Source organism: Molothrus ater, chromosome 3 (genome assembly GCF_012460135.2).
Source record: "Molothrus ater isolate BHLD 08-10-18 breed brown headed cowbird chromosome 3, BPBGC_Mater_1.1, whole genome shotgun sequence".
NCBI lineage: Eukaryota > Metazoa > Chordata > Aves > Passeriformes > Icteridae > Molothrus > Molothrus ater.
In genome coordinates this window covers 67,504,983-67,519,180 of record NC_050480.2, presented here as the reverse complement: position 1 = coordinate 67,519,180, position 14,198 = coordinate 67,504,983, and the positions used below count along the sequence as shown (strand labels likewise).

General features: G+C 42.7%; 1 protein-coding gene across 1 annotated transcript in view; it reads right to left on the bottom strand.

Moving 5' to 3' along the window:
- Positions 1-6,809: 6,809 nt before the first annotated feature.
- The window catches only part of FYN (FYN proto-oncogene, Src family tyrosine kinase), a 138,118-nt gene continuing 130,729 nt past the window's right edge, over positions 6,810-14,198 (bottom strand). The window contains exon 16 of the mRNA XM_036379843.2: positions 6,810-8,425. Coding sequence (XP_036235736.1) covers positions 8,217-8,425 — 209 coding nt within the window. The 3' untranslated portion in view covers positions 6,810-8,216. The remainder of the gene's footprint in view (positions 8,426-14,198) is intronic.

Sequence of the window (14,198 nt, the reverse complement as noted above, 5' to 3'; positions counted from 1 at the left end):
TGAGAAAGCCTACATCAGTCTGGCCCTGGAGCTGGCCATCCTGACTCCCTTCTTCCCCACTCCCTCCCTCCTGTGCCAAGGCAAAGGCCAGCAGGCCACCAGGGCTCCCTTTTGGAGCATCCTGAAGTTGTCCTTGACTGCTGCCAGACTTCGTGGACAGTCCCTGCTGGTCCCAGCCAGACCCAGATGTGATGAGCACTAGATGCTTACAGCTGGAGTAGTGCATTATAACCACAGTGATTTGAGTCAGCTGAAGGTTTAATCCCTCTGGCCTGGCCTCTGCTGCACAGCTGTTTTGCACCATGAACACCCTGACAGCCAGCATTTTCATCAAGGCTGCCCGAGCCCCGACTTGCAGCACACTGGATTTGGGTGGCTGCCTCTCCTGCCAGTTCTTCCACTGGCCTCCAGCTTGGGAGCAGTGATGGCTCCACTGCCACCTGCTGTGCCACAGGGGGTGAGGGCTGCGAGGGGCCCACGGCCACACAGGAGCCAAAACCAGGACCTTGGTGAATGAATGACAGGGTGGAAATGCGAAGGGGGAGTTGCTCTGGGAGTGCCTGACCTTCCTGGGATGTATGTGAGGGATGTATGTAGGGTTTGCTGTGCAATGGCCAGCTCCTCAGGGAATGCAGGCAGCATGGGGACTCAGCAGGCAGAGTGTCCCATGGAATGTTTCATCAACACCCACGTTTGTGGGGTTTCCTTGTAAAAGGCTCTGCTATGGAGCCAACAAGCACCTCCCTTCACACGGTGGATGGCCTCCCTCACCGACAATGGATATGGACAGTCCTCTGCTCTCCTCTGGTCAAAGCCTGGTCTGTAACATCCAGCAAACAACAGTGTCCGCCTGCCACCCCTGTAGACAGCTGCCAGTTGGCCAGGAGAGGAAGGTTCTGCCTGTGAGATCTGTCCCTTGTGTGAGCACTTCCAGGTCCAGAAATGTAGAGACCTAATGGTGTCTGCAGATGCGGCCAAAGAACCAGTCTCTGTCCCCTCTTTAACTTGCCAAGCCCGAGAAAACAGCAGATATTTGGAGCAGTTTCCTCTCACTTGAGCTTTATGTACTTTATTAACAGCCTGACAAAGAGAGGAAAAATAGCTTGAAAGTCACACTCTGCTGACTCTGTTAACAGCACTGTCTGCCTAGTGGGTTTCAAAGGTCCATTCCAAACCTAAGTACCCTCCCACAAAGCTGTAGAAACTGTTGTCAGTTGACTCATTTATGGATTAGGAAACTTGGATAACAGATACCCAAGTTTATTTCAGCATTTCAAAAACCTTTCTCATCCCCAAAACTGAAGCAATCATAATTGCCTTCTGAAGGCCTCTTTTATGTATTTGAAGTCTTCCTACCCTACTGACTTCACTCACTGAAAGCCAGATAAAACTCTGAACTCTCTAAAGTTGGTATCTCATCTGTACATTATTTACAAGCAGAGCATGATGAGTCATATTGGGCCTGTCGTAGAAAGGACAGATTCAAGTGCAGGATGGTTTTCTTTGGCAAGGCAAGTAACACGGACCTTTTTTTTTCTAAAAAGGTTCTTAATCCTGCAGGAGTTGTAATATTTCTTTTTTCATTAGGAAGAAAGTGTTAGTATTGAGTGCTCCTTCTCATATTTCCTACCACATCTCTGTATTTGGAGAAATAAATCATGACTCTTTTTGCTTCCAGATGATTAACTGTTTAAATAAAGCACTGTCATGTTGCTCCTCTTTTAACATTGGTGCTGTGAATTAACCTGGAGACGTTGTAGTGAGCCTTTAACCCCCTCTGCCTCAGCATAATGCGCATGTTGGTCTCACTCTGGTTCTCTGCATGTGACTTGTCCCTTGCTGCTTTTGCACTGTGAGAAAAACTGGAGCTTCCTTCCATCTCTTGCTGTTTACATTGCTAGGCACATGCCTGCAAACATATTTTCCCCTTACTTTATTTTAAGGGTCTTGCTTTGGCATTTTTCAGTCAGACCCTGGAGAGACACCTGAAAGGAAGGAAAACAGTACCTGGATGTTAGCTTGTGCAATGCATGTAATTAAACCCTGCATAATGACAAAAACCTCTTCTGCTATTTGTTAAGATTTTCCCCACAGCTCTTAATTAAGAGCAGAAGCTAAGTAATACCTATTTTATTCCCTCTTGTGTCCAATTAGTCACCCATTGATCATTACCCACTCAACATTTGACAATTAACAGAGCCCCCACTCTCTGCAGGACAGGGATGTGTAGTCCTTCAGAAATGACACGTCCAGAATAACATGATGGGAGCTGTGTGGATGAGTAATGGGGCAAGAGGTGGGGGAAGGGGAGGCAGAGGCCACCCAAGTGGAACAAAAGACATGTAACATATGCAAATGTTCAATATGTGGTATGTGCTTTATACACTGGATGTATATGAGGTCATAGACAAAGCTCAGCTGGTGGCTGCACTGCTTTTGGGTGGCATGGGAATTTGAGGGAACGCTTGAGCTCTCATATGATCAAACATACCTAGTCCTGTCTCTTGAAGAGACAAAGCTATTCCCCATGTGGCTCATTGCCTTTGCATTTTTAGGAGGGCAGGATTCAGCATCTGGTTCTCCATTGTCACTGGGACTTGGGCTGTAGCAACACAGCCCTGGCCAAGTCACCCCAAGACCCGTCAGCAGCTCCACAGAGTTGTGCCCGAGCTGCTGCCAGCAGAGCATGGCAGCCCTGGGTGTCCAAGGGGCTCCAGGGAAGCTGCAGGCCCCTTCTGCATTGCCACTCTCTCCTGGGAAGTCTGCCCCAGGAACAGTGATGGCCCAGGTCCTGCGTGGTACCAGGAGCGGTGTGCTGGGACCCCTGCAGCCCTTTCCCAACACCAGGGACCCTTCCTATATATATATGAGTAGCATTTTCTAGCTGGGGAATTCCAGCAGCCTGTGGGATTCAGAGGCAGTCCAGAGCCTGAACTGCAGCAGTGAATAAATCACAGGGAATGCCAGGGCTCACAGACAAGCCTCTGGCATGAGGCTGAGCCCCAACAGCCACAAAGCAGCCCTGCATTCTTTTTTCTTTTTCCAGATTAGAATTCATCCATTCCAGGGCTCAGGAATTTTGTGTGAAGCTGTTACAATAGGTAGCTGAACAAGGCTCTGGGTGCAGGAGCTCAGCAACAAATGCTGATGCACAAAAACGCAAACCAGAGCCCTTGGCAAGCTCTAGCCTGGCTGTAGGGGAAGAAGGATAATCTCATTTCTTTACTCTTTGCCCTTTTAGCTGTTCACAGAGCTTAATGCCGAGTTATTCCCAACAATGAGTCAAACAATCAAACTTCCATCTGGCCTGGTCAGGCAGAACCAACACTTGCCTCGCAGTCACAGGCCACACCAATCCTGTGGTTTTCTCCCCATCTTGAAGGTACACTATTTTCCTCTATGCTGTAACAGAGAAGATATTTACATTTGGAAGCAGAAACCGCAGTTCACGCTCCTCAGCCTGCTCTAATCTCATCACCCAAATCCCTGGGCACAAGGAAGCACAGGCGCTGTGAGCACAGCTGGTGCTGCAAACACAGCTGCTGCTGCAACCTTTGGCTCTGCCTCTCCACCACACGATGCAGTGCCTACCAGCTAATGACCTGCTTTTCCTGGGAGAGCAGTTCTCCCTGCACTCCTGCACGCTCCCACCGCAGGCTCCACACTGCAGCCATGCCCTTGGGAGAAATGTTTTCTCTCCCTGACTTTAGGATAGCTGCAGGCTGCGACCCACGGCATCTCTGGGCTGTAGCAGCAGTGCTTGCTGCTACACCTCTCCTGGTTTGGGAATAGGGATTGTAACAGATCACGTAGTGAAAATCAGCAGGGGAAAAAAAAAAAAAGGAAAACAAGAAGAAAAAAAGAGCAGCTCTTTGTTGTTAACAACATTTTGTCCTCTAATCTACTCATGTCCCAGTTTTACATTTTTGTTAAGCTTTCAGCTACGGGGGAGGAATACAAGGAGATAGATGGATGTTTGTGTAGATGTTTTTATGTATGAATTTCCTTTTGAGTTACAGATAACTGTACACACACACACATAAGAACAGGCTCTGTATTAAAAGTCAACAGAAAATATCTCATGGACTTAAGTGAAGCCAGCATTTCCTCTCTAACATTCAAAACGGACCTCAGCAGCCTGGTTTTAGGTGTCAGAAGTTCTGAGAAATTTAGAAGCACTGAGAAGGAGACACTAGCACCCTACTCATGTGGCAATCCCAACAAGGGGCCTCTTTTCCTTTTCTGCAGAAAGCACACGGGTTCTGGGTTGGTCTGTGCAGGAAAGTCTGAAACTAAAGCGCCCCTTTCTTCAGTTAAGATGGCAGGGAATGCTGCTCCAGTTGACAGGAGTTCCCTCAGTGATAAAACATCCCTGTGTATGAGTCACAGGAAATTATAATCACTGCTTTGCCAAGACTGCAGAACACAATGAGATTTCTGAGCTACAAACAGACTTCAATTATTCTTGAAAGACAGACAGACCCTCAAACTGACACAACTGGAGAAAATAAATATCCTTTTGTCTGCACTGCTGGTGGTTATTTCCCATTAGACAGGAAAGGGCTCCTTTGATGAATGAATATTGTCTACACTTCAGAAGAGGAGCTACTGTATATCTCCGAATAGCTCTTGCATGCTTGGGCTCAGCCTCGTGTGAGGCCCTTAAACCCCTTGGGTGCAATATGGTAGCGTTCATTAGCGCGCTGCATTTTTTATTGCAGCACTTGAGATCAGGATGGTGCATGTTAAAATACATTGGAGCAACTTTCCACTCACCTTGAAGTTATGTGGCAAGATCGAGATATTTAGCAATCTGCCTCCTTGGGCTGCAGGTAGTCCTTTCCAGTCTAGAGGCTTCAGGAGAAACACTCACACTGGAGACAGATTTTCCATTTGTGATTATTCTTGTAATTTTAGCAGTTAATCACTCTTCTGTTTTGTATTTACTTTGTTTTTCTACAGTGGTAATTAAATCAAAACCAGAGTGTCACCCAGAACTACATTGAGCACTGTTTACAATAGCCAAAGAATATCATGTTAGTGCCTTTTGTCTTTTTCAAAGACCACCAAGTCTCACATAATTGCCTTCTCACAGAAATATAATAAACATACTAAGCCATCCTTTTGTAGCAGTGTCCCATTTCCACCTGTCACTTTTCCTGAGACAGGTCTTGGATTAAACATGGCTTAGAGAAGCCTTTGTCTCCCCACAGAGTCCTTTCTGCTGCTGGTAGTCTCCTAGAAGACCTCTTCTGGAAATCAGCCACCGACACCATGGATTGTTGGGAATCAGGTGGGCTGATGGGAGAATTTGGCCAGTTGTTTTTACCTGGGTGGAGTTTATTTAGTCTTACATTTAAAAATTATTGGAAGGAACAGAAGATTCTTAATCTCACAAATTCTACTTTTAGAGTCACCACACAACTACTTGTGGTGTATACACAGTGCTTAAGAAAAGGCTTTTATTAATTTATAGCAAAAAAACCTAACAACCTTGTTTAAATTTTTTGCTAATGTTTTTATTTGAGAGATTAAAAAACCCAAACAACAAAACTCCCAACATTAAGAAAAAGAAGCAGAAGAGCTACCGATGAGAAATGGTCTGGATTTGCCACTCAACAGTGGCACCAGTCTGCACACAAGCCAGCTGCAGGCAGAGATCCGGCAGAGACCAACGTGGTACTCAGAGACTGAATGCAATACAAGAAACAGCAAACCCAAGAATCAGAAATAAAGGCCATAAAACCCCAACAATGCCCCATCTGAGTCTTACTTCCAATGAGAAACATAGGCAAACTAACGTTTTAGGCTCGTCCCGCATTGCAGATGGAAACTGCACTTAAGTTTGTGGCATAGCAAAGGCTGCTAAGGAACTTGGCAGCGTGGCCACGCTTCGCCACCGGGCTCTGGGCTGAGGAGGTGACATTTTGGCTTCACCAGCCCGCTGAGTTACTATGGAGTCCTCAGTTCCATGGATGATATTTTAAGGCAGGGGGGTAGCTGTGGGAAAAAAAAAAGAGGGCCATGACTTGCTTTGTAAGTACTAAGAGGAAGCTAGAAGTCCAACAAGGATCATGGCCTCTTCAGTACTCCACAGCTACAGGTACAGCAACATTGAGTAGATAATGTACATAACATTACTTATAGACTCTACATGTAAAACGTTAACCAATTTATCATGGAAATCTGGTAACAAGCAACATTGCCGTATAAATTCACACTTTGAGAAAGGCTAAGTGTGGAAGCCTCCTTTGCAAGAGGATTTTCAGTCAGTTTTGTATAGAAAATATTAAAACGATGACAATTTGTTCTCTGAATCTCAATTGATTATTGGGTTAGTTTTCACAAACGAAGAAAGGTTCTCTTTAGAAAATGTGTGAATCTTCAGAATATGAATTCACAGTCTAAGTACTAAATAATAATAAAAAAAAAAGTTTAAACTGTCAGGAAGTCTTAGTTGGCCACAATCTTTTAAGCAGTAACAGCAATACAAGACATAGAAAAGCTTTTCCTGCAACACTTGTAAATGTAAAAGTATTCATGTTAAATGCAACAGAACTAATAAAGAACAAACTGCTGTAGAAGAGAGAAAGGAGAGACTAGCTATGCATTCAGCCATCTTCCTTACAGTTGAACTCCAGCTATTTAAAAACATATTGACTTCATAATTTGGGAAATGATGTCCCATGGGTAATTGGTCTGCATACTCCTATGAAATATGATGCCCCAAATGGCATGACAACCCTTCTTGAAAAGTTTTTAATCTCATGTCCACCATTAGCTCCACAGTTTAAACAAAAAAACAACTATCCAAATGTAAAATGCTCTTTTTTTTAATTACTAAATTAAGAAAGTTAAACAGTTTTAAAATGTAAACTTGTGAATAAACCATAACAAAATGTAATTAAGACTTTAAAATTTGCAACTCAGTATTAAAAACTCAATAGAAATAGAAAGGAATTTTTTTTTTGTGTTTTTTGGTTAAACGTAAGTAATTCAAGGCTGGTACAGACAACTGAAAAGGTAATACTTTGTTCTGTGCATCCCCCATGAAATGTAAAGAAGTGCATAGTAATTCCACTGGAGAACTTGCAGACACAGAGAAAGTAATTTCATTAGCAGTACAGGACACTCAACACACTTATCTTACAATGGAAAAATGTTACACATAAAACAGAAAAATCCTAGTTGCATGACCAACAGTTTAGCAGGGGGACATGGCTAAAATGCTATTATTTTAAGACCATCTGAATGTGGTTACACTGCTTAATAAATCTTTTTGAAACAATTCAGTATACATGTTTTGATACAAGAAGTCCTTGCAGTTTCAATTTTCCAGTTCAAACGGTGATGGTGTAGTTTTCTTGCTTTAAATATATTCGTTTTAATTTCAAGAACAAATCATCACACACTTGTCAAACATTGGAAACATTACTGTAAATACAGCACGTGATTCCTGAAAGAGCAAAGTTACAACCATCTACAGGTACATAATCATAAACAAAAAGTGCAATCCAATTTAAAAAAATCATGCTTGGCAAAAGCCAAAAATTAGATCACTGGCTTTCAGAATCCCACCAGTGTTTTCATGTCTGCAGTAAAATTATCGCTTTCTGGGTACAGCTGCAGCAGGATTCATTCAATTCCAAATGAGCCTCCTCTGCAATAGCACCCATATACTGTATGTACAGGTATGTATATATATTATATATATTTTATATATAAAAAAAGCAAAAACCCAAACACCTGTCCTGATTTTTTATTTGTTAAAACATGAAAAAAAAATGTTTTAGACAAAGAGGCCACTTCTGGAAAATAATACTTTTAGTTGAATCAGGAGGAGACTAGTTAAAATCACATAGGTTTTGCATTTTAAAAAAAGGAAAGCACTAGGATCAGTTATTGGCACTGAGTTACTATTTACAATGAACAGAGGTTTTGCAGTTTACATAACATCAATACAATGCAGTTTTGGAGTCTTTGATTAAGAAAAAACAAGTGTTTTTCTCCTTTTCATCCAGGACATTCAGATTATTAGGACAAGTGGTCATAGGCAAGGGCTGTGGAAGTTCCCAGCTGCAGCCCCTCCTGTGCACTGCAGTGCTGGAAGATGTTGCACTCTGGAGAAGCCGATCACAGAGTTGGAAGGTGGAGAGCAGGTGGGACAGGGCTGAGAAATTCCTGGTAATTCATGACAGTGTCTGGAAACCAGGGATTTACAGGTTGTCACCAGGCTGGTACTGGGGTTCTGTTGCAGTGAAGTAGTCTTCAAGAAAACCCTGTAAATATTCAAAAGTTGGACGCTCCTCTGGGTCTTTTTTCCAGCAGTGAATCATAAGCTCATGCAAGGAGATGGGACAGTCCTGAGGACACGGCATCCGATAACCTCGTTCTACTTGCTCCAAGACTTCCCGGTTATTCATGCCTGTGAAGGGCATACAAAGCCACAGTAAATTACAGGAAAATTAACCAAGTACAACTATATCTACAACACATGTGGTTTGCTCAATCATACTAATTTCTTTTGGTTAAGACAAGTGAAACACAACCACACTGATGTCCTATTTCAGCTCCTCATCCACTGCAAGGTAACCTGGATTATTTTCTTTCTCAGTAGAGGGTTTTTAGGATCAGGTGATGAGCAGAACACTGCTCCCATGGTTACTCTCTTGGCTTACTCACAATGGGCAGGATTTGGTGCTTTCCCTCTCTGACAGCAGGAACTGTGAAATGTACTATGTGATGTGCTTAAGGAAAACAAATGCATTGTAAAAAATGGAAAATTCAAAATTCTAGAAATTAAGATGAATTTCTGAAACCCTCACGCTGAGTGTGGGCCTTTGTGAAAACATTCTAAGGTCATGCTGCAGGGACTTCAAGACAAACTGGGCTCCTCCTGGCTACCAGGGTTGTCCAGCAGCATTGCCTTCAGTGTCAGCCCAGAAGCTCATTGCTGCTGACCTGCACTCCCTCCCTCTGTGCTGGTTAGTACAGTTTCTATCATAGTCGACTGTTCCCAAACCAAAACAGAGCGAAGCTGCTCACAAGACAAGTCAAATGCCAAGCAAAACATCTCCACTAAAGAACTACAGCTCTCTCTCACTCAGAAGAAAAAAGTAAAAAGCCGATTACCTTCACAGAATCATAGAAACATTTAGGTTGGAAAAGACCCTTAAGATCACTGAGTCCAGTTGTTAACCTAACACTGCCAAGTCCACCACTGAACCATGTCCCTACAGACTTTTAAATACCTCCAGGGATGGTGACTCATCTTGCTTGACTCTGAGAGTAACGCCAGGCTCTTTGCTACTTTTTCTTTTCTTTGTAACCCCTTGATTCCGCTGCTGAAGTGCTTTTCACCAAACATTAACTGCAAGCCACTCTAAGCTTTGGTTCACACCTCTCTCCCAGTACTCTCTTTTTAACAGTACCAGAGGTAACACTGGCACCACAGGCATGCAGAAGTGTTTCAGAACAAGCCTGCACGCTGACTGCAAGCTTTGTGCTTGCCCTGCCCCAGTCCCCCCAGTCCCCCGCTGAAAAATATCTGCAGATATTCATTCTCCTGACTTAGCAGGTCCTGCCAAGCAGCTCTGCAGGAGAACCAGCAGGGACACTTCAGTTTCTCCATGACTGAATCTAGAAACCAGCACCTTGATGTTGCACTTTGTGTTAGCTTATCCTCTTCCTGGCTTCCCCTTCCCTGACACTGTCCTTTCCTGGGAAACCTCCACTTTCTTCTTGCAGGATGTCCTTTTGAGGAGTCCCAAAACCTCTTATTTTTTTGTAAACTTATTTGTGAGGAATAATTCAATTACCTTCTTCAATACAGATTCATTTATCCGCTCTACACTTTGACTTGTAGAAATGTCTGGTTTTGGCTGGGATAGAGTTAACTTTCTTCCTAGTATCTGGTACAATGTTGTGTTTTGGATTTAGTATGAGAATAATGTTGGTAACACACTGATGTTTTAGTTTCTGATAAGTAGAGTTCATCCTACGTCAAGGACTTTTCAGTTTCTCATGCTCTGCCAGTGAGGAGGTGCACAAGAAGCTGGGAGAAACTGTATTGTGTATAATTTGTTTTTCTTTGCTTATATGCCTCTCTTTTTCATTTCAAATAAAATTATTATTATATTTTACTTTATTTCAGTTATTAAACTGTTATTATCTCAACCTCTTGGATATCAGCAGGAGGATATTACTCTGTCAAGATAAAAAGAAAAGGTTTTACCTTTTTTCTGATTCTCCTCCCCATCCCACCTTTGGGGGGCCTGGGGGTGGGCAGTGGGAGTGAGCAAGTGTCTGTGTGGTATTTAAGTTACTGGCTGGGGTTAAGCTGTGACAGGGAATAAAATCCTTACATTACATAGCATTTAGGCCAGTAACTTAGCTGTAACCTTGGATGTGGTCTTTAGTCTGTATCTTCATGTCCTGGCTGTGTTTAATTATTAAGGATGCTTAGAAAAAACCATCTGTATCATTCAGCCTTTCCTGACCATCCACCTCTAGATTCTCATTTCATGTCAGGATTACAAAACCCCTCTTCCTCTTATCTTGTCAGGGTAATTTCCTCCTACTGATATCCATTTGCAGTGTCTGGGCAAGGATCATATTCCTATCCTGTCACTGTAACCAGCCCTGGCATGGTTTCCTGACATATTCCTTGTATTTATATTTAGGCTCTCAATTATCCATGTTGTGGTCACAGCGTGGTTCTGCTTTGCTTACTGCAGCACCTCCCATTCTCAAACACGAGGAATACTTGGTTTAGTTTCATATATGGGTTTTACTGCAAGGCAAGGGAAAGGAGAAAGGAAAAGTAGGGCACTGTTTCTTTTGCTGCCTGTTGTGCATTGAGGAGCCTCTCCAGAAAACTGTCTCATACTCTTAACAGGCCTCTCCTTAATGCTCCCTTTCACAGGGAAAATTGCAAAAAGAAAGGTTAGATTACTGATTTACAGTATTCCCTTAACCTGCAGACCAACACTTCAGCACTGGATTCTTTTGTTTCATTTACCAGATGCATCCACCTACCATATTTTTGTTGTTAGGTATTTATAAACTAGAAGCAAATGCTTTGAGTGGCTCCTAAAGTGGACCATAGTTAGGTCTTCAAAATTATGAAAACAGACTAATAAATAACAAGCCTCTGCAGACAGCAGATTCTGCATAGAGTTAAGGTTCTCCTATATTATTGACTCCAAACTGATGTTGTTAGGTCACAGAGGCTCACAACAAACCAGAACACACTGAACAAATATTTGGATATTCCTCACTATCCAGCAGGAACATTTCCAGAGATATTTTACTTTTTCATTAGACTACAAAACCCTACTGGTCTGTTAGACACCACAAACCCACGGCTGCATCAACCCAAACTTTCTGGCCTTGCTGTTTTCAAGATACTACAAGAAAAAAACATGCACATTTTGTTCATGTTGTGTTCTCAAAATTAGTTTTATAAATTTGTGCTTTGAACAAAAATCTGCACCTTTTTTCATATCCTTGTCTTTGAAGCAGCTGAATTACCTGGTGTTTTGGGGTGAGAACTTCTGCTGTGCTTTGCTTCCCTTACATATTAAAGGCTGTGAAAATAATTGTTACTGGTAACTCATCTGTTTGTATATAAATAACCACTAACAAACTGCATTCTTTGCTTTTATTTTGGCAGTACATCCTTAAGTACAACATGGATGGAAGCAACAGCGGCAGAAAAGCTCCTTCCCAACTGATTTGTTGTTCTAAGATATCAAATGTTTGGTATTTTTATCCAGTGCTTTACTCAGTGCTGCAAAGCACACTCTGAAACCTGATAACGAACTGTGTGCTGGAAGAAAAACCCTGAGGAGACAGAAGGGGGAGGAAAAACATAAACAGCTCTTCACTTCCCTTTGTTTAACAAAAAGGTAGAAAAAAGAACATGAAAGAGACATTGCTGTCTGAAATCATAGTCATTTTTTTGTCCCTGGAAAGTGAGTCAAGCCAGGTTTTTTCATCACAGTTTAATCCAGGAAAATGCCCTTCTTTTCTTTTCTCCTTTCCCCTTTCCCTTCCCCCACAGTAAACCCCGGTTATGAAACTAAAGCAAGTAATCCTCATGTTCCTCACTGGAATTCATACATCCAGCAAGGGCTGAAGTACCTAGGATTTGCCAAAGAAATTCTGTTAGTTTTGACATGAACTGCTAATTTAAAAACAGAGTTTCAAAGACTTTTATGTCTAAATCAATTGGATTACTAGTCAGACTTATAAAAATAGCAGTGCTTCAGGTATACATTTTACGTCTTAAATGGCCTATTTATGTTTACAAACCTATTCTATAGACTTACTTATCTCATCCTGCAAGTTTTAGTATTTCTCTTTTGATAGCTGGAGTCTGTCATATCTTCACTTCTAACACCATAGAGAGAATATCTGAGCAGTCTGTACAACTCCTCTCTCCTAATGAATACCCAAGAGTTTCAACTCTTAATAAATAATAAATTACATTCTGCTTGCAGTGTGCTTCCAGACCCCTTAAAAGTTTATCCTAAAATCCTTAAATCTGTGAAAGAAAATACTCAGCAATATTCTTTTGTTGGGTACGGCTCTTCCACCTGGGTTGGGGCAACACCTGGTATCAATCCAGGCTGGGGGACGAATAGAACAAGAGCTGCCCTGCTGAGAAGGACTTGGGGGTGTTGGTGGATGAGGGGCTGGACATGAGCTGGCAGCACCTGCAGCCCAGAAAGCCAAAAGTGTCCTGGGCTGCATGCAAAGCAGATTGGCCAGCAGGGCAAGGGAGGGAATTCTGCCCCTCTGCTCTGCTCTGCTCTGGTGAGACTCCACCCAGAACTCTGCATCCAGCTCTGAGTTCCCAGCACAGGAAGGACATGGACTTGTTGGAGCTAATCCAGAAAAGGGCCCTGAAATGAGAAATGGCTGAAAAAAAAATGAGATTGTTCAGCCTGGAGAAGAGAAGTCTCTGGGGAAAACTTACTGTGGCCTTTCAGTACTTGAAGGGGACCTGTTAGCAGAGCCTGTTGGGATAGGACAAGGGGTAATGGTTTTAAACTGAAGGAGACTAAATTTGGACTAGGTATAAGAAAGAAAGTTTTTTTTACAATGAGGGTGGTAAAACACTGGAGCAGGTTGCCCAGAGTGGTCATGGAAGCCCCATCCCTGGGAACATTCAGGTTCAGGCTGGGCAGGGCTCTGAGTAACCTGAGAGATCCCTGCTTATGGTAGGATTGGACTAGATGACCTTTAAGAGGTCCCTTCCCACCCAGACTATTCTATCTTTGTAGAATTCTATGAAAAATCAGCTTGTGCTCATGATGTTTCAAGAATTACGATTTGGCCAAGAAGAAAACATCCAATTCCCAAAAGATGGCTTTTCCATTAGCTTTTTATTCCCTGAGAAGACCAAAAATCAAATAACCTTCCACCATCCAGCTTTATTAGTGAAACCTTCAATAATCTCAGGATGCCACAGGATATGGCCACTCTAATGCTCAGTACAATAAAAATCTACTGCCCATATAGACTGGGGACAGAAATGCAATACTGCTTGGCTTTCCTTAGAAAAGTCGTAGGAACTTTAAGTTACAGTGACTTTAAGAGTTACTGTGACACAAAAAAAGATGTGGAGTTTCCAATTGTGGCTGAAGAAAACACTGGCAAGTACTTTGGTGTGCTCTTAGGGGTTTGATTAGATGGAGCACAGCAGATGTGCAAATAGCATGGATCTGGGCAATGCTGCTCTTCCAGAAGACAGGAAACATTACTGTAACTAGGGAGTGTCCCAGCATACAAACTAATAAGCTATACAGATTACTCTGGGACTTGTGAAGTCCAGTGAGGAGAACGATTGTTTTAGGCTGTTTAACTCTTGTTTTCTTCTCTTAGTGGGTTGACCCTGGCTGGGTGCCAAGCACCCACCAAAGCCTTTCTCTCACTGCACAGCTGGACAGGGAAGAGAAAATATAACAAAGGGTTCATGAGTTAAGGACTGGGATAGATCACTCACCAAATAGTGTCATGGGCAAAACAGGCTGGAACTAGAGATATCCATTGAATTTATTGCTAACAAAATCAGAGCAGGATAACGAGAAGTAAAATAAGGCCTTAAAAACAGTTCTAGCTCCTCCCTCAGTGGTGCTGGGAGACAGGGAATGGCTGTTATGGTCAGCTCATCACTGGTTGTTTGTCATGCA